General features: G+C 47.1%; 1 protein-coding gene across 9 annotated transcripts; it reads right to left on the bottom strand.

The window, feature by feature from the left end:
- Positions 1-3,009: 3,009 nt before the first annotated feature.
- MLEC (malectin) lies at positions 3,010-18,445 on the bottom strand. 9 transcript variants are annotated; one of them, XM_035257833.3, is made up of 5 exons: positions 18,305-18,445; positions 10,569-10,747; positions 9,834-10,010; positions 9,683-9,740; positions 3,010-8,529 (listed from the first exon to the last, which is right to left on the bottom strand). In XM_035257833.3, the coding sequence occupies exons 2-5, from the start codon at positions 10,731-10,733 to the stop codon at positions 8,300-8,302; spliced, it is 630 nt and encodes a 209-aa protein (XP_035113724.1). In that variant the 5' UTR covers positions 10,734-10,747; positions 18,305-18,445; the 3' UTR covers positions 3,010-8,299. The 9 variants fall into 9 exon arrangements, with proteins under 9 accessions (XP_035113724.1, XP_078193575.1, XP_078193573.1 ...); XM_078337449.1 differs by having other exon boundaries at positions 18,349-18,445; XM_078337447.1 differs by lacking the exon at positions 18,305-18,445 and adding an exon at positions 17,918-18,111.
- Positions 18,446-19,453: the final 1,008 nt, after the last annotated feature.

Raw genomic sequence — 19,453 nt, 5'->3', positions numbered from 1 at the left:
GATGGCTCACACCTCTAATCCCAGCACTTTGGGAGGCCAAGGTGGGCAGATTGCTTGAGCCCAAGAGTTCGAGACCAGCCTGGGCAACATGGAAAAACCCTGTCTCTACAAAAAATATAAAAATCAGCTGGGTGTGGTGGCTACACACCTGTAGTCCCAGCTACTCAGGAGGGTGGGGTGGGAGGACTGCTTGAGCCTGGGAGGTCAAGGCTGCAGTGAGCCAAGATCTTGCCACTGCACACCAGCCTGGGTAACAGAGCAAAACCCTGTCTCAAAAAAAAAAAAAGAAAAAGGAGGCCGGGTGTGGTGGCTCACGCCTATAATCCCAGCACTTTGGGAGGCCGAGGCGGGTGGATCATGAGGTCAAGAGATCGAGACCATCCTGGTCAACAAGGTGAAACCCCGTCTCTACTAAAAATACAAAAATTAGCTGGGCATTGTAGCCTGTAGTCCCAGCTATTCGGGAGGCTAAGGCAGGAGAATTGCTTGAACCCAGAAGGCAGAGGTTGCGGTGAGCCGAGATTGTGCCATTGCACTCCAGTCTGGGTAACAACAGCGAAACTCCATCTCAAAAAAAAAAAAGAAAAAGGAAAAAAAAAGAAAATATTTCAAATTTTACACTCCGAATAGTTTTTAAAAATTTATTTCTGCATATATTTATAGATCTTTATATCAGTCTTAAAAGTTACTTTATTTTTCATAGAAATAATAAAATCTCCATGTAATCATATATTCATCAGTTATCAATATTCAAAACATTCCTCTTTAAAACTAGTATAGCATGGCACTGAAAGCACAGATTTTGGGGTCACACAGCATTGGGTTCCAGTCTTCACTCTGCCACTTACCAGCTACGTGACTCTGGTCAGGTCGTTTCTCCCCTGAGGCCTTTGTGTCTTCATTTACAAGTCAGGCTAGTCACATGTCTTTCCTAGGATTGTTATGAAGAGGAGACATAAAACCGCAACAAAAGCACTATGCTGGTAGCAGGAAGAGTGTCCCTTGAATGGTCAATATGGCAATATATACAAGTGGCCTCTTTCTCCAGGCTCCCTCTGTTGAGGGCAGGCACCCGGGGCAGGGAAAAGCCAGAGCCGGGTGGGAGAGCGCAGCGACAAAGCAAGTGGGTTACTTCATACTAACATTAAGTGGTTAGGAACAAACAAAACTGAGACTCTTGGGCCAGAGCACTACAGCAAGGTGCCTGCGGCTTTAGGTTGCTGGAGAGCAGAGGCAAGCCTGCTCCAGGACCCCAATGCTCTGCTTCCTTTCTCCCTTGACCCTTCACCACTGCAACAGCAATGAGCTTTTCAGTAAGTACTAGAAAAACTCATCTCTCTTCCTTTATGGGGGATGGTGGGTACTAAGTATGGAGAAAGGTCTCACTGGCTCCAGCCAACCGGGAGCCTGATTTCCTTAGTAAGATTAAGATCTGGACCCACAGAGTGGTCCAACCCAACCCCCCGACCTTGGCCCAAGATCTTCTGTCAGACAATTTCCCTCCCTGCAACTCCCTAGAGCAGGAGTTCTTTAGGTCTCTTCCCCATTTGGCAGCTCATGCAAAGCTACATGAAATAGTAACAGCTAAATCTGAATTAGGAAAGAACTCGTTATGGCTGGGCTCAGCCTAGGAAATTCTCTGTGGGCCTCCTGGCTTGTTTGGACCCTGAGAACAGACTCCATCAACACTGGCCTCACTCTTGGAGCTGCACACTGAATTCTGCCCTTCAACGGATAACTGAGGGAGGTAGGCCAAAATCCTCTCCCTCCACCTCTACCTCACCCCACCCCTGCAAGTCAGCAGCCTCCATTCCCACTTGGAGAAATGCAGTAGGTAGGCTCTGGAGCCGTGCCACCCAACACCATGAAGAAATGAATGGCGGTAGAGGGTCATGACTGAGAGCCAGACTCCTGGTTTCAAATCCCAGCTCTGCCTTTTGTTGGTTGTGCTACCTTGTGCAAGTCACTTAAAGGGTAACACTAACTAGTTTGCTGAAGATAAAAGACAGATAACATCTATAAAATGTTGGACATTGTGCCCAGCCCATTTCAAGGGCTCAATAATGGAGAGCTGTAATTATCTTTACAGCTTTAAAAAGCTTGGGCTCTGATCGCAGACAGACTGGATTTGAACACTGGCTTGACCATTTACTAGATTAGTCTGGGGTACGTTAATAACTTTTCTGATCTTCAGTGTTTCTTTGTGTGAGAGAGACAGGGTCTCACTCTGTCACCCAGGCTGAGTACAGTGGTGAAATCTTGGCTCACTGGAGCCTTGATCTTCTGGGCTCAAGTGATTCTCCCACCTCAGCCTCCTGAGCTGGGACTACAGGTGTGCACCACCATGCCTGGCTAATTTTTGTATTTTTAGTAGAGACGGGGTTTCAACATGTTGTCCAGACTGGTCTTGAACTCCTGGGCTCAGGTAATCTGCTGGCCTCAGCCTCCTAAAGTGCTTGGATTACAGGCATGAACCACCACACCTGGCTCAACATTCCTCATCTGTAAAATGTGGCTTATAAATTATAAGAAAAAAATCCCTTCAGTGCTCCCTTCCTATCTCGCAACTCTGCTCTTCGTAATGTATAGTCAACAATGACAAGGCACCAGAAAGGAGCAAGCAGAGAAAAATCTCCTATGGCTTAGGTTAGCTTAGCTTGTCTATGCACTATCATGGAGGTTAAGGGAATGGTGAAGAGAGGCACCCACAGGCCCAGTGTGCCTTAGGAGTGGGACAGTCAGTGCTTAGTTGTTCAGTGAAAGTGAAAACAAACTTTATCCTTAAATGAGCTGCTAGTTAAAATGACCAGGAAGGGTTTTACAGATTGATTCTCCTAAGCAAACATCCAGGAGAGAACAGCAAAAAACACATAGCTAAATGGATAACAGTTCCCAGCCTTGTCACAGGAGAACTCTTTGGAGTCAAGTGAACCCCCTGAGTCTCCTTTATCCCACCCCATCACATCAACACTTTGTGTGATCAAGTTCAAACTCAGTCCCAACACAGAGTGTCACTGCAAATTGTTTATTAAAACACAAAGCAATGGACAGTGAAAAACATCCTGATTTTGTACTTTTTGGTGGGAGTGGGGTGGGGCACGGAAGGGGTAGGGTCAGATGGAGACAGCCCAGAAGGAAAGCCAGCTCTATCCACCCCTACAGCTTCCCTGGCCAGCCAGGTTCAAAGCCCCTCAATTATATCTCACTGTGCCACCGTCAATGCATATTGTGACTACTGACAAAGAGGTGGTTTGGCCTCCACAGAGAGAGGGCGGGAAACTAGAGTAGAAGCTATAAGGGCTAAGAACTTGATGCTTTTTCTCCAGTACTTGGTACAGAACAGAGCAGCCAGGCCTAATGTGGAAGGGTGGGGTTGGTTTCCTGACAAGCCAGATTAGGCCAATAATGGTTGAAGAGGCTGCCCTGAGCTCAGAATGGGCAGTTGGTCCTAGCCTGGGAGAACTTCGTGGAAGGAAAAGGGAACATTCCTTAAGTCCAAGGAGAAAACCAATCCAGGGTCAAATTTCTTTTCATTCCCTGGATCATGATACACCAGGGAAGAGAGGAGTCAAGAATGTCTCTCCCTGCCAGTGCTCCCCTCCTACCTCGAAACTCGGCTCTCCCTTCCCAACAGTTGTCCTTTGAAAGGACGGAAAGCGCACTTCAGTTTGTTGTTGTTTTTCCTCATACTGAAATAAAGCACTGAAGCTCAAAATAGAGGTGAGAATAGAGTTCTGCTTTCCCCAGTGCTATGTGCCCCCATCTCACAAGACTGCCTGGATGCAAGAGGTGCCAAGGCCTCTCTGCCAATTCAAACAGACACTACTGTTTCCCTGGCTGCCAGCACAATCCTGGCTCCTTGTGTTTATACTCCTGGGAGAACCCGTCCCAAGAGATCCATCCTGCTTTTTTCCTGCCAACCCAGCTAGACCCCAAATCACCTGCTTTTATCAAGATGATCTGGCCCCCCATCACGGGCTAGACAAAAGGCAGCTAGAAAGGACAGGCCAGACTGGAAGCAAGCCACACAGGTGCAAAGAAGAAGCCTACCCTCACTAGGCAGCCGATCTATTGGTACCAATCTAGTCTCATAACAAACTGAGAAAACCTAGCCCTCTTGCCCCAGGGGAGGTCTAAATACGAAGAGTCTTAGCTTGGACTGAAAGAAAAAAATTGTTCTGATCTTCCTAAAGCTTGAACATTAAGGCTTCTTTGCAATTTTCTTGGAGCTCTTTAATCATTAATTATATCTTTCCATCAAAGAGAAGCAGATTTCTTCTGAGATTTCTGAACAGTTCCTGGGTGTTTCTGGTTCTGCTTCAGTGTACTATCTATCACTTTGCCTTGCCTCAGTCTCTCCTTCTTCCAAGGCCACAGGAGGAGGAGGCCCAAAGCATACCTCCCCACCTTGCGCTTTAAAACAAACAAAACAGATTCATCTCTCACTTCAGAAAGCTCACCTACTCTCCTAGGTCCTTTTGGAGAGGCATGGAGGACAATATTCCATTTGATGCCACTAAGGATCCTCAAGGCAAGAAGACACTTGAATTATGTCAGAGTAGGCCAGCAAAGGGGAGGGAAGGGACAGGGAAGCAGCCCCATGGCAGGGATTATGGGACCTCTGCCCAGACCTGAATCTAGAGGGAATGCCCCACCCTGGCTCAGAGCAGGAGAGGAAAAGGCACTGTGCTGACCGGGGTGGCTCCTTCCCCAATCCCCAGGGAGGGCAGAGAACCTGCTGATTCTTTCCCTGGATTTCCCAAGGTGAGCCAATTTCTAGGGAAAGGGATGTTAGCACTAGGAAAAGGAAAATACTGTTGCTGTTTTCTGAAGTTCTCAGTTGAGATTCTAGAATCCATAGCCAGGCCTTTCCAGGAGAGGCTAGAGGCAGGATAAGAAGGAAGAGAAATTCCTTAAAACAGAAGCTTCTCCCAAGAGACAAGGAAGTCAAAACCACAATTCTAAAGCTGGACCAAACTGTTCCCAGGCACAGAAAGGGGGAGGTAAACTTAACTCAAACTTTGCCCTCTCATCAAAGCCTAAGTGCCCACTAACATGATCCCAGTAGCTCTTAGGCAGTGAAAGCAAGAGAACACAAACATGCTCTTAAACCAACAGGTGGTCCTGTGGGCAGGGCTAGTCTTCCTGGGAGGCTAACACCATTGACAACTGAAAAAAAAACATCTTCCCAATCATGAGAACTTGGGGTGTCCACTGAGCAGCCTCTCCTCAACAATGGAGATTTTTCAGAAAAATGAATGGGTTAAGGGACATGAATCCCAGAGTTCTTGGCATGATGTTTCAGTAAGCCTGAGTGAGACCCAAAAAAGTCTGATTAGAGACCAACTGGCCCCTGACCCAAGTCAGAGCTAGACTGCAGAACTCTCAGCCCATAGATGTCCGCATCATCCTCCTGGAAATTCAACTCAGGCCACTCTTCTGGCAGAAGAGGTTTCACCCTGACTGTCTTTGTTTTCAGCCAGCTGGGCTCAGTGGGATCTAAAAACCTAGGCCAGAGTACAGATTCAGTAGAAGAGCCTGGGCCGCTCCTCCACCCACCCCCTCATTGACACCCCTCACTACCTCCCATGCATTCCCTATGGTGGAGCCTCTCAGTGCTAGCACTAAGCAGAAAATACAGATAGGGAACAAACAGTGCCAAAAGCAAAAGATGAACAACAGAGTGATTCTTGACACATACAATACAAAAACAAAAATAAAGAATCCCACCCCTTTAACCTAAACTTCATGTACCTATATCTTGGAGGAGCCACACACATAAAAAAAAAAAACTTTCAAGTTCAGCATCATGAGCCAGCTATGGCCAGCCCTAGGCAGCTCTTGTTAGCTGGGTGGGCTTGGCTCCAGGGGAGTCTACCCCAGCCCCCACCATACTTCTTCCTGTTTCCTTATTTCCCCTTTAGTTTTTGTTAGCCATAGGAAGACGTTCCTTCCTTTCGGACACAACCAGAGAGGAAAGTGCCCATCCCTAACCCTGAGCTCAGGGGAAAAGGGTGGGCTTGGAAACAGAGGCAGAAGCAAAGCTGCTTGGCTTACAGTACCATTAGGAAATGGCCCCAGGAGTCAGGGTTTCCTTCTGAGACTCTGAGTCACTGAAGGGGTATGTGTTGAGGTGGAGGCGGGACCCCCTCCTTCCTCAGAGAGACCCAGGCAAACTAACAAACAAGGCAAAACAGAGGCAGCAAGTTCTCCTTCTTCATCTTGTCTAATTCAATGGCAGGTCCCAGAACTTTGGGGAATTTCGATGGGATAGGAACCAAAGATACTGCTAGAAGCCCATTAATTAGGATGTCCACTGCCCCAGGCAGGTGGTCCCCAAGACCAAGGCTACAGTACCTCATCCTTTAGAAGCAGGGGAGCCTCACCAAGCACTATGGGAAGTGTTCCTCTAATTGCAGCCTCAGGCCACAGTCCTCCAGCTACCTGACTCAATACCCTAGCACTGAGACCCAAGTTAGCGAAAACAAAAGGCTACAATTCTCAAATGACTAAATGCTGGCCTAGAGTAATCATTAAAGAGCCAAAACCCAAGACATGAGCCCAAGAGCTACCTATTTTGCCACATAAAGAGCAGTTCAAATATATAGAGCTCTTAAAAAACATATCTAATAAAGCAAACTCAAAATTAAACACATTCTAGAAAGATGGGCCTGGTCTGAGATCCTATACCGACTTCTCCAGCCCAAGCTGAAGCTAATCCAGCTGTCTCCCATCCACAAAATTCCTTCTAGCTTGGCTGGGTCCTCCTTTATTGTTGCCCTAACTGGGAAATGGATGATGGTGACCAGAAAGGAGGGGACCAGGGAAGCTTTACCTCCTATAGAGATTTTTCCAGGGAATTCAAGATAGACACTTAGATGCTAAGGTTAGCTTCAGAGCTGCCAAGGCCCTGGCTGACTGGAGTTCCTTCAGTCCCATCACACCAAGAACATGACTGCTACTTGGATAGGGACATGAAAGGACAGGGAAGGGAGGGACATACTATTAAGATCAATAAGAAGCGTCACTGGGCCTATATAGCCAATTGGTCTAGTTCCTTGAAGCAGCTCTAGGCATAAACCAAAACTGGCTGAACTGTGACACACAAGAACATGGGAATAAATGAACGTCAGACACCGGACACTCTAAACAGTGGTCAGTCGCTTAGTAGGGCTCAAGTCTCTGAGGTTGCTCTTAAACTATGCTAACATCAGCCTTTTCTAATCCAAAGACCAGAAGAGACTTTTAAGGTCAAGTGTTCTGTTGCTGCAGGCTGGAAAGCATCCCTGCCCCCTGGCAGCAAGACCCTACAAAGGGGCCAGTAAAGAACTGCTGGGTCAGGTCCTCCTGGCTGCTGGCTCAGAGATCCAGGGAGGGAGGTACCAACAAGGTGAGGTGGTAAAGGAGAAAACATTCAAGCAGAGAACCCCAAATCCCCATGTCTCCTTCCCTTCTTGGCTATAACTTAGTGGGATGGTTAAGAGGGAGAAGAAATTTCAAATTAGCCAGATTAAGGGGTCAAAAAAAAAAAAACTGAGAAGAAATCAAGTCCCCAACAGGCACTGAAATCAAAATGATTTGTTGTGGTAACAAGTCAGAGGCAGTTTGAGGACCTGACACAACCTAGTCGCCTTGGATACCAGACAGTCCTCTAACTGGCACATGTCAGGGAGATAAGCAATGACAAAGCTCAAACGCTAAAGGTGGAACCATCATTGGGATTAATCCAGAAAGGCTTTCAAGTAAGGAAGCATTTTCTTTTCTTTTCTTTTTTTTTTTTTTAATCTCCCTACTTTCTTTATCTTTACCACACAAATTCTACCCCTTCACACACATTCTTTCAATCCCAGGACATCTAAAGTCTTATCTGGGCATAACTTCAGACCATACCTAACTCCCAGTGCTGGTCGTCTCAGGTAATAAGATGGCATTTCCCTGCTGTTAATTTCTGACCTAAAAAACAGTGACTCCTCTGAGTTCAGAGTCCTTTCCACTAGGAATACAAATGAAGATCCTTGAGCAGGAAGGATCCAGTTGACCCTAAGTATCCTCAAGAGGAAAGAGACAGCTGGGGGCCAGCCACAAAGAAAGGCTGAGGACTGAAGCAGGTCTGGGACCAGGTGGTGAATGAGGGCTGCTCTCTACTTGCTCTGCCTCTTTTTATCTCCTTTAATGTGTGTGTGTGTTTTTGTCTTTTTTCTTCCTTTCATTCATCATTGTGAAAAATATAGAAACCAAAACCAATATGGCTGGTTTCTTTCCCACACCCCTCCACCCTGTTCAGGATGGTCTTTTGTTCTCACAACCGGCAGAGGCAGAAGAGAGTTGGAATGAAGACTCCAAAGGCCACCAGGATGGGAAACATGAGGCTGCTGTTGTCTGAGGCATAGGGGTTGGGTGTGCGGGGGCCTGACTGCACCCGGTTCTTGTTGGTCTGTTTTTTGAGATTAGACCCTTCATCATATTCTTCCTCTTCTTCTTCCTCTTCTTTCTTCTCCAATCCCGGATGAGGCTGAAGCTTTGGTACATCTAACACAGGAAGAAAACACTATTAAGACCCACAGCATGTAAGTAAGAAGACCCTTAAAAGCAGCAAATGAGCCACAATAAAGAGATTCCTGTGATTGAACCTGGGTCCAGAGGAAAGACCAGAAGTAACAGAAATAGCCTCTGGCCTATAGAACAGCAGAATGCTGCAAAAACTTTAGATTTAACTAGTAAGTAGAAAAAGCCCTGCTCATAGAGAGGTTCACTATCTTACCTTCCTGTTCCACTTTTACAGAGCCCTCACATGACCAGACTGGACAGGGACAATGACCCAATGCCTAAAATTTAACCTTTTCAAATCCCTCCTCCTCCCACAAGCCCACATTCCCTTTTGATTCCTACAGCAACTGAAGAAAAGCTGACCTGGAGAGTTCTGGGTTCCTAGCACACACTATCCCTCTCTGTCCTGCTTCCTCCTCAGAGACTTAAACACAGGCCTGTTTGGTAGTAAGACAGCCATCCTCCAAGATGTCATAATATCAGCATTTGGGGGACATCAAGACAATAGGACGAAATCCTCAGTGCATTCAAGATGAGTGGGAAAAGGTATAGAGGTGGAATGGGGGAGAAATTTCGCAAAGACACAGCTTTCTCTGCAAAAATCAGCCTGAGATGCTGGCAGCCAGGAGAATCTAAGCCCAAAGGAAGAGATAGATATACTCTAAGGCTGGATCCCAAAGATAAGGAGGCATAGAGAAGTGGAGTTTTGTCCCAGTGCAGTCCAGCAATGCCGGCTTCTTTCAGAGCATACCAAAACCCTACAGGACCCTTTCTTTTACCTTTTTTCCCCCTAAGAAACAGATGTCAAACAAACAGAATAAGGTCAAGTTTTAGGTGATCCCAGATGACTACAAAGTTCAGGACACACCAATAGGTACCATTATTAATCCCAATTTATAGGGAAATTAAAAGCATCTGGCCAAGACAAACATCTGATTAAATGGCAGCAACGAGATATACACAGACCTGACTCCAAAGATTGTGGCTAGTATCATGTTATACTTCATCACCATCCAACTGACTCTGAATTCCCTACAATTTAGCTTTAAGTGTTTCCAAAATAGTGATCAGCTTAATTATCCCCCAAGGGCTTCCTTCCACCCAAGTCAAAAAAGCAGGTCAAAACACAACTTACCATCCACTGTCCCAGCCATGATGTAGAGTGCACAGACTTTGGGATTGTCATAGTACCCCTAGGAAAAGGGAAACAGTGGTCAACCCTGCACAGCGGCAAACAGCTTCCCTGTACCCACTCTCTTCAGCAATGGGCAGAATAGGGGTATTACCTTGACAAACTCAATGTAGAGTTTCCCTGTGAAGGTGGATACCTCCCCCTGGACACTCAACTTCCCCTTTCTGATGCTCATAGGAATAATTTCATCGTGAGCTGTGCTATGCCCAACACGATCAAAGATATCCAAGTCCTTCACCACGACATGGCCATTCAATCGCACATCAAATACCTTCCAGGATAAGAAAACGAAACAATGTCAAAATCATCAGCTTCGCATCCTTTCAAGCAGATGGGCATCATGTACCTACTTGGGCTTCAAGTTCAAAAATAATTTAAGAAATGATGGGTCTGGAGATCCAGGGTGGCTAGCATTCTTAACCTGGGTCAAATCAAAGCTATGTTCCTTTGCTGCCAAGGAGGTCTTATACTGGTCTTAAGGAAAAAAGAATACAAACAAAAAGCTTAGCATAGAGAGAAGGAAATTCACAGGAAGGGACAGATAAAAAATAAGGCTAAAAACCAGGTGAAGGTGCGGCAAAACATGGAGGGAAGTAACCAGGAGGGCCTTCACAGGATCAGTTAATTGCCAAAACAAGGATTCTGGCATTGCTTTCTGTCACTAACCTCCAAGGCAAATGCAGCCTTGTGGACTATAGAACATGATTCTCTAGAGCTCATCTGTTCTTCCTTTCTGGAGAGGCTCTGACACTCTCTAGCCCCATAATAATGGATTGTCCAAGAGCAGCAATGCCCCACTGGTCAAGCAGCAGCCTGACCAGGACCTCACCTTTTGCTGGGACTGTGCAAAGTAGACCTCGGCAAATTTCAAGACCAGCACGTAGTCTCCCTCCTCTTTGATGGGCACTTCGTAGCCAAAGGTCTCCTCATTGTACCGCTCAGTTTGATACAGGATTTGGTCCTCAGGGTTGGAACGCAGGATTGGCAGTTTCATGCCATAGTCAGAGGCTGAGGACAAAAGACAAAGAGAAAGCACATCAGAGTCAAGACACAAAAGAAGAGCAAAGACCCCAGAACAGCCAGAGGCATTTCCAGGGTAATGCTAATAATAACCCTTTCCTCTGCTCCTGGCTCTAAACAGAGCTCCAACAAAGGCAGGAATCAGCCATTACTATGGAAGAGTAAAATGAAAGAAATTAAACACTAATCAGGCCAACAGCCCCTATAAACCTCAGAGCAGAACTTTCTAAAAGCACATTAAAATGACCTTTTTCCCCTGACTGTGTGGAGAATGATGAGACAAGTACAACTCTAACTCATTACCAGAAGAAAGTGCTAGGCTGCAGCTGCCTGGTTCCCCAAGAGGGAGGGCTTCAAAGAAACCTCCTAAAACAAGGGGGATGGCCAGGAACTCTATACGAGATGATGAAGTTCAAAGAATGTTTTCTCTCATTCAGAAAATCCTAGAGTCTAAAACAAATAGGATATCTGCTTTGGAAAGTCATCCTTCATTGTCCTTACTACAAATAAGATTCCAGCTTTAGATGTTGTGCTTTTTTTTATAATTTTCATTCAAAAAGTTCCAAAGCTGGTAAACAAAAACAGGGTAATAAAAGAAAGGTGTGATCGTTTCTAATTTCCTTACTTCCCACAGGCTCACAAAACTCTACCTTACCTACTCACTTGAACATTCACTCAGATAAACCAACAGGAGGAAAAAAAGTGACTCCTGCACCTCCAGCACCTGGCACAGTCTCCACTCACACAGTTTGCCGAATGAACAAACAACAATAAAGGAGGTGCCTGCAAAGCAGTCAAGTCATGCATAGTCCACAAGGCTAGAGCATCCTGCAGAGAACGATAATCCGCCTAAAATGTCCAAGTGCTAGGGGAGTCACCTTTCACATTTCACAAACTAACAAGGAATGAGACAGGGTAAAAGTAAAAAGTTATTTACCTTGGGTCAGTATCAGAAGAACAGAAAAACTCTCTTGCCCCCGGCCCTCTCCCAACCTTGGTATGAGATAGTTGTACACACGCTTTTTCCTTCCTCTCGTACAACAAACTAAACTAGGGTCTTTGTGCAAATATAAGATGTCCCATTTCAGCCTCAGATATAGTTATGCTTCCTCCAGAGAGTAGCCAGACTCCTTTATCTTATAAACTCAGCAAGGCTTTCTAGTGCTCCATAAATATACTTTCCCAACTACAGATGTAGCAGTCATGTAGTCTCTCCTCCCGCATGAAATTGAGATTCCAAGACTCCCTTCCAATTTTACACGTTGACCCTGAAGACATCTGGCACCTAGATCCTTTGGGAGATGGCCAGGGGCTGTCATCCCCAGAGCTTTATCTTCTGAATCACCAACAAGGGAGAGGACATGACAAAAGGTAAAAGATTAACAAAGAGAGCCAGTGGCTGAGGTCAAGACCTCAAAAAAATAAACATAACTGTTAACGGTTCCTGTAAGTGACATTAGCCACGAGATCAGATGGACTGATGAGACAATGGAACAGGAAACTCATTGCAGTTTTGTCTTCAGACTTTTTTCTTCCTATTTCTCCTCAAGAAATCAAAGAAGAGTAGCTGAGCAATGCTACAAAGGATGTACTAATATGCACCCCTGCTCCTCCAGCTTCCTTTCCAGACTCAAAAAACAACTGCACTGAGATACAAACCTAAGACTGAAAGACTCCTATTTCTCTTCCAACTGAGCTCTAAAAATTTCCTTCTTCCATGAGGCCATGATCCTTACAAATCTGGAACATTAACTAGATTTGATTTATAGATACACAGACAATTTTATGCATGTGTGGGGAATTTTTTTTTTTTTGAGATGGAGTTTCGCTCTTGTTGCCCAAGCTAGAATGCGATGGCACGATCTCAGCCCACTGCAACCTCCGCCTCCCAGGTTGAAGCGATTATCCTGCCTCAGCCTCCCAAGTAGCTGGGATTATAGGTGTATGCCACCACGCCCGGCTAATTTTTTGTATTTGTAGTAGAGACGGGGTTTCACCATGTTAGCCAAGCTGACCTCAGGTGATCTGCCTGCCTCAGCCTCCCAAAGTGCTGGGATTACAAGCATGAGCCACCACGCCTAGCTGAATCTTTTTTTTTTTTCTTGACAAATCAAAAACGTGAGAAACTAACAGTAATGTCATCTGTGGCAGTCTCAGTCCCACAGCAAAGAAAACTCAACCATGTGAACAACAATTACTTAACAACCTTGGAATTACCTTGAAATATTTTCCCTTTAAAGCCCAAGTGGCTTTCCCAAGAGATCTGCCATATGCAAAGTTGAAGCTGACCAAGTCCCAAGAGATGCAGCAGCAAAAAAGATTTTTCTTCCCTCCTTTGCCCGTATTATTTCACAGTGAAATAATTCTCTAAAATACAATAAAGTGTACAGTCAGCATACTGCTGAAATTGGCATAATATAACTCAGTTAACCAAAAAGGAAGGGGACCAAAGGGCCTACATTAGGTCTGCTCCTTCTCAGATTTAGACAATGTATCTAGGCTGCTTGGAAAATTCAGCACAGGGTTCAGGAAAAGACATACACAAAGTATCACTGAACAATTTTTTTTCTCTAGGTCTGCTTTCTCACCTATAAGGTGAGGATACCACCTATCCCACAGCATTGTGGTAAGGGTAAAACAATCCATATAAAGAGCTCAATACAATGCCTCACACAGACACAGACGCATAGGTATGCTAGCCAGGCAAGGACATGCACACGATAAGCACTAATGTCTCCACTTGGGGGAATTTAGGGAATGGATCAAAAGAAAAGGAAGCAATAAAACTAACTGAAAAACTGCAAATGGGAACCACAAGAGTGGGAAAGCCAGAATGAGCAGAAGTCTTCCTCCATGAGAACACAGCTGTAGAACTCCCTGGTGCTCTAGCATCACTCCCCACCCCACTCAGGTCTCCTGGTCACTAGACTGTTCTTCTGGATCAGTTCTTTCTCAAGTGAAGCCAGTACCTAAAGAATTGTTCTGAATGGGCTGAGACAGGGATTCAGGGACCTACTTTTTCTTTTTTTTATTTTGATAGAGTCTTGCTCTGTCACCAGGCTGGAGTGCAGTGGCATAATCTCAGCTCACTGCAATCTCTGCCTCCCGGGTTCAAATAATTATTTCTTCTGCCTCAGCCTTTGGAGTAGCTGGGACTACAGGTACATGCCATAACACCTGGCTAATTTTTTGTATTTTAGTAGAAATGGGGTTTCACCATATTAGCCAGGATGGTCTCAAATTCCTGACCTCGTGATCCACCCACCTGAGCCTCCCAAAGTGCTGGGATTACAGGAGCGAGCCACCACACCTGGTGGGACCTAAATTTTCTACCTGGGAACTTCCACTACTTGGAGGGCCTGCAGATGAAGCCTGCCTGTTCGGTGACAGCAGATGTAGAGAATTCTAAACAAATCCCATCGCTCTGAGCAAATCAGAGGCAGCAGTAACTCCTCTCTCATCCCATCTTTCAAGCTCTTACCTCCCCAAAGCCAAATCCTTTCCCAGATAAAAGGAAGGCAGCCCAGGAAAGGGTCTTCCTTACTGTTTACTCCAAGAGCAACCTGATAGGCTCTAGTCCCCAGCCAGCTTCTTTCCCCTCTGGAGCCATGTTCTGCCCTATTTTTAATTCCATGTAAAAGGTCATCAAGGAAAAAAGTGACAGAGACACTTTAACCTACTCTGGACAGGAGAGTTTACAGAGTCTTATCAGAGATTTCTAAAGCATGATAAGTTTTTTTTTTTTTTAAGTGAAACAAGGCTCAGAGAGGTAAAGCATGTTTCTCAAGATTATAAGACTTTAGCAGGTATCTATGAAGAGGAAACAGCCTTCCCTAAAACCAAGCAAAATTCTGTGCCCTCAGGTCAAATAACCAGGTCTTTTCCTAGTCAGAGTGAAGAGGAACTCAGAATGACCAAGTTACATATCTGGAACATGGTCAGGTGCGGTGGTTCACACCTGTAATCCCAGCACTTTGGGAGACCAAGGTGGGAGGATCAGTTGAGGAAAGGAGTTTGAGACCAACCTGGGAAACACTGAGAGACCCCTGTGTCTACAATAAAAAACAAAATAAAAATGTTTGAAAAAATAAATAAAAACCCTGGAATGTGCCTCATACAAAAACCCCAACCTGAACACTTCTAAACAACCACTTTCTGTAGTGGTGCTCCCATCTGTGGAAGCATACAGGCCGAAAAAGCCTTTCCCAGGCTATAAGCACTAGCTATCCTCAAGGCAGAAATGAAATCCAATAAATATTCTGAACTACCTTTGAAAGCATAAGCCACTAGGTGCCCTGGGCCACTCACAGTTACAAGAATACTGAACTACAAAGAAACTATACAGAAACAGCAAGTGCAAAAGCAGGCCAAACCCTTATCTGAACTAACTTGGTAACAGATACCTGAATTCATTCAACATAAAATCAACTTTTCTCAGCATGCTGGAAACAACAGCACGAGCAGGTGGAAAAATAAATAAGGCATACAGTTCCTATTACAATCAGTGTAAATAGCTGCATGAGGCAGGGGTCTCCAAATATCTGGCACACCCTTATCCAAACAGGCCCAGAGAAGAAAGGCAGCGTGAACAGCTGCACTTCCCTTGGTGGGACTGACTCCTTAGCACAGAGAGCTACCTCCTGAGAGTGCAAGCTTATGCACACCTCTGCCCCCACCTAAAGCCAGCAAAATGCCTTTCTCAGGAACCTGGTAAGTGCAATGTTGCAACAAGCTGGTCCAAACTGCAGCTGAGAAGCGCCACCTCCCACTCTCCATCCATGCCTTAATACTGCTCCAATTCTTACCCACATGGGTAGACTGGAGAGGGGAACCTTCATTTATATATATGATGCCCCAAGGGCCAGTGTCACATGAGCTCTGGTAGGTCTCCTGTAATTTTACCTGCTACAATAAACTTCTCCCAAGGAACTGCAACCATGAGCTAATAACCCAAGGACAGAGATCTTGGCTGACTGCTGACCAGGCCAAAAGAAACACACACACACACACACCTGCACCAGCAAATTAAAACCAGAATTTTTGAATAAGGGCAGTATCTGGGAACTAAACCTGTGTGGTCTTCCTCAGCTTTATCCTCTGCACAACAGACCTAATGTAAGGCCTGGTATCTGCTAAGTGAAAGAAACCATCCGTGCAGTGCCCTCGCCACAGCTATCTCAAAAGGCAAAGTCCACAAACTGTCTAGTTTCCTCAAGGGCTCCTTCCTCCCTGCCCACACTCACGAAGAAAGAGGGAGGGTCCAGGATAGAGATAGTAATGACCTCCTGCTATAAAGTCTGGCTTTGGCTGCTGTTACCGCTGCTAAAGAGTGGAGCCCTGAGTCAGCTGAAGCCAGGCTACTGTGATCTACATGCCAGGACTCAACAAATTCCAAGACAAACATAGAACTTCAGAAAACAGCCCTGTGTCCCAAGACCCTCACATGCGTGAAAAACAATAAACTCCCTAATATAACAAACTCCAGGACACAGCAATCAACTTGGGAGGAACTACGTTAAACTCTTTTAGTAAAAGCAAGAGCCAAATCTAGGCATCGCAAAAAAGAGAGAAAGTGAAGAGTGAGTCTGTCTCCTGGTCGTCTGGAGGTGGCACACTGCCAATTTGGCAGCCTCTGAACCCACCACACAGCATCGATCTCCTTCCAACACACGAAGCAAAGAACTTCCTTCTGAAACCTGTTTTCCAATCCCCCCAACAGAAGAAACAAAGATTCTAAAGCAGATCTTCCAAAGCAGTGGTCTGGGGGGACAACCTACATCACAAGCCTCTGGTGCAGAAACCTGGGTTCCAACAAAAAAAGCTCAATCTAATAAAATCGATTTCGAGTGAGGACTAGGAATCTGCATTTTTAACCAGCTGCCCTGGCAATTAATTCTGACACACACTAACTTTGGGAACTGTGCAGCAATGTTAAAAACCACTGTTACTCAATCGTTAAGTCACATTAAGTCACAATCATTTTCCCCCTAAGCTGGAATTAGAACTGTCAGGATCACCTAGGGAAGGCTGTAAGCATTCTCTCTGATAGACCATTTGGATTCTTACACTGGTTGACCCAGTTCACACAGCCACGAGCCTCACGTGCAGGATGGCTTCGATAGAACCACCCTCTGGGGGCGGCCTGAAGATTCTACTTTTAAGCACACATATTCTTCGCTCTAAAAGAGGGCGGGGGAGGAGGCTACAATCAAACTTTCCTGGCCCATCCTCTCCAAAGAGTCCCTCCTATTCTAGCTAAGAAGCAAGCCCCGCTCCTGCAGAAGGGGCAAGGAAAGCGGCGGATTCCTGGGTCGACAAGAATCTCCCAAGAACTGTCTCGACAGAAGAAGCAAAGCACCCACGACCTACAATCCGCGAGGCCTGGAGGTGGCAAGAGGCCGCCTTCTTCTTTACTCTCCCAGCTTGGATGGGAGTGAGGGGTTGAGAAAATGCAGGATGCGAACTCCAAATATAACTAACTTCTCGCCAACTCTCTGCCTCTATGACTCTAGGTAGCTTGGAGCCAGTGCCAGGCCCGAAGCTCCGAGCGGGCCCCCGAGGAAGCTGCAGAGAGCAACTTCGCTTCAGAGACGCAGCCCCAGGGTCTAAAGGGGCTCGGGGCCCGCAGCCCCCGGCCGGCTGCGCCCAGCACAGCAGGCCCCGGATCCTGCGGTTCGGCACGGGGACTCTCACCTCGGCCCACCCGGCCTTCCAAAGGGTCCTTGCGGAAGTGGATCCCATGCACGTCCACATGCGCCTCTCCGCCCGCGTTAACCGCCCAAATGACGCTCTCAGGCAGCCCGGCCCCCGCCGCGCCGGCCACGCCGTGCCCCGGCCCCCGGATCGCCGGCATCAGCAGCAGCAGCAGCAGTCGCAGGAGCGCCACAGCAGCTCCCTCAACCACCCAGGCCCCCAGCATGGCGGCCACCACCGCGGGGCCAGCCCCCGCCGACCCTCGTCCTCGGCCGGCTGCCAGGCCGCCCTGGACTCAGAAAAACAGCGCCACGGGCCGCTCCGCCTGAGCCGCCAAAGACATGTCGCTCTCAGGCCTCCTCCTCAGCCACGGGTACCGCCTCCCACCTCAGGAACAACCTACCCCGCCACCCGGCCCCCGGCCACGACCCTGCAGCCAATCAGCGCCCGGCCCTCATTAATTACCCACCACCCCGCTGGGAGACGCCCGCTCATTGGCTGCCAGGCGCGGGAAAGGGCGTGGCTTCTCCCAGGGGCCAGCTCAGCCGTGGGGCATGGGATGGAGCGCGAGCAGAGAGAGTGAGTTCGGTTGAAGCGGCGTTTCGATGCGGAAGTGGCGGGTGCAGCGCCCAGGCGGCCCCGGAATCCCATAGCTGAATGGGAAAGGTGGCTTGTGGGGGAAGGTTTAAGATAGGGCGCACTGACACGTCGCCAGCACTTCCGGTGCTCCTGCTCTTGAGACCAAATGGGCTCTAGAGGGGGCGTGGCCGACTTTCCCGCCCCCTCTTCTTTTTCTCAGGGAGAAGCATGAGCATAAATTCTAGTAGGAGAAGCAATGGACACTCTGCAGACCTAAGAAACTCAGTTCTTTTCCCCGCGTAAGGGAGAGGACCCACGCTTTCCCAGAGAGGCCGCGGACACAGGTCTCCAGGGAACGAGTCCCACGAGGATAAGTCCCCGCTCCCTCCCCTTAGCGGGCTCCGGGTGTGTGGTAGCGTCCAGACGGCCGTCCAATCAGGGGTCTCCAACGCAGCGGAAACGCGTGGCTTTGTGAGCAAGGGGCTCCAGGCTGCCCGCGTCTCCATGGCGACAGCCTCTGGCCTGCCTCCGCGGCGTAGGGGCGGGACCGGAGCGCCCTACGCACGGGCGAGAGTCGCTGCCAGTTGCGCCCAAACTGGAGGCCGGGGCTGTCCCGTACGGCCACGGCCCCACGGCCACGGCCCGAGCTCCCTCCCTGCTCCTTGGCAGTTCACCCGGTTCTCTCCCACACTGACGATCCCTGCGCTTCTGTCGCTGCTTAGACTCCCATTTTTCTGATGGGAAAACTGAGGCCCAGAAAGGGACTGAATGTTGCCAAAGGGTCGCACCGCAAGTGCAGGGCAAAGAAAAAAAAAAAAAAAACTGCTTATGCATTTGTTCCATAAATACTTGTCGATTTGGAAATTCTCCCTAAAAGGAAAAAAATGTATCAAGTCCCTACTACTAGGGTTATCAGATTTGGCAGACAAAATATGAGAAGCCCAGTTATATTTGAATTTCAGATAAGCAAATGGGACCCGGTTATACTAAAAAAAAAAAAAATGCATTATCTAAAATTCAAACTTAACTGGACTTCTTGTATTTTATCTGACAACCCTACCTACTATTTAGGCAATGAGCTTTGTGCTGCATTAACGAAAAACACACCTGGCGTCCCGCATGAGAATCACAGACCTTGCAAAACCCATAATGCAATTAATTATTTAGTTAGAACAGAACAGTGATAAGTGTTATACAGGAACAAAACACGGTACCAAAATAGAGACTATCAGTGGTGAATCTAAATGCTCCCAAATTCCTTTCCTAGGCCCCAAATTCAGACCCCATGGGGTAACTTTTGGAAGTGTTCCCTCCCAGTCTCACTTTTCCCACTATTTTGCAAGCATCTGGGCTTGCTTCTCCCATAGACATGCCGGTCCAAGGTGTGTTGGGCCCTGCACTGGGGTTTTTTTTTTTTTTTTG

This window comes from Callithrix jacchus, chromosome 9, assembly GCF_049354715.1.
Source record: "Callithrix jacchus isolate 240 chromosome 9, calJac240_pri, whole genome shotgun sequence".
Classification (NCBI taxonomy): Eukaryota; Metazoa; Chordata; class Mammalia; order Primates; family Cebidae; genus Callithrix; species Callithrix jacchus.
The sequence above is the reverse complement of the archived record's forward strand: the minus strand, read 5'-3'. Positions and strand labels throughout refer to the sequence as shown.

Excerpts from the sequence above, each read along its gene's own strand:
- MLEC (XM_002753092.6), bottom strand. The coding sequence starts at position 17,678 with ATGCTGGGGGCCTGGGTGGTTGAGGGAGCTGCTGTGGCGCTCCTGCGA. Across the intron at positions 10,748-17,452 it reads GGAAGGCCGGGTGGGCCGAG|CCTCTGACTATGGCATGAAA; the intron begins GTGAGAGTCCCC and ends TTTTGTCCTCAG. Across the intron at positions 8,530-9,682 it reads CATGGCTGGGACAGTGGATG|ATGTACCAAAGCTTCAGCCT; the intron begins GTAAGTTGTGTT and ends TTCCTGTGTTAG.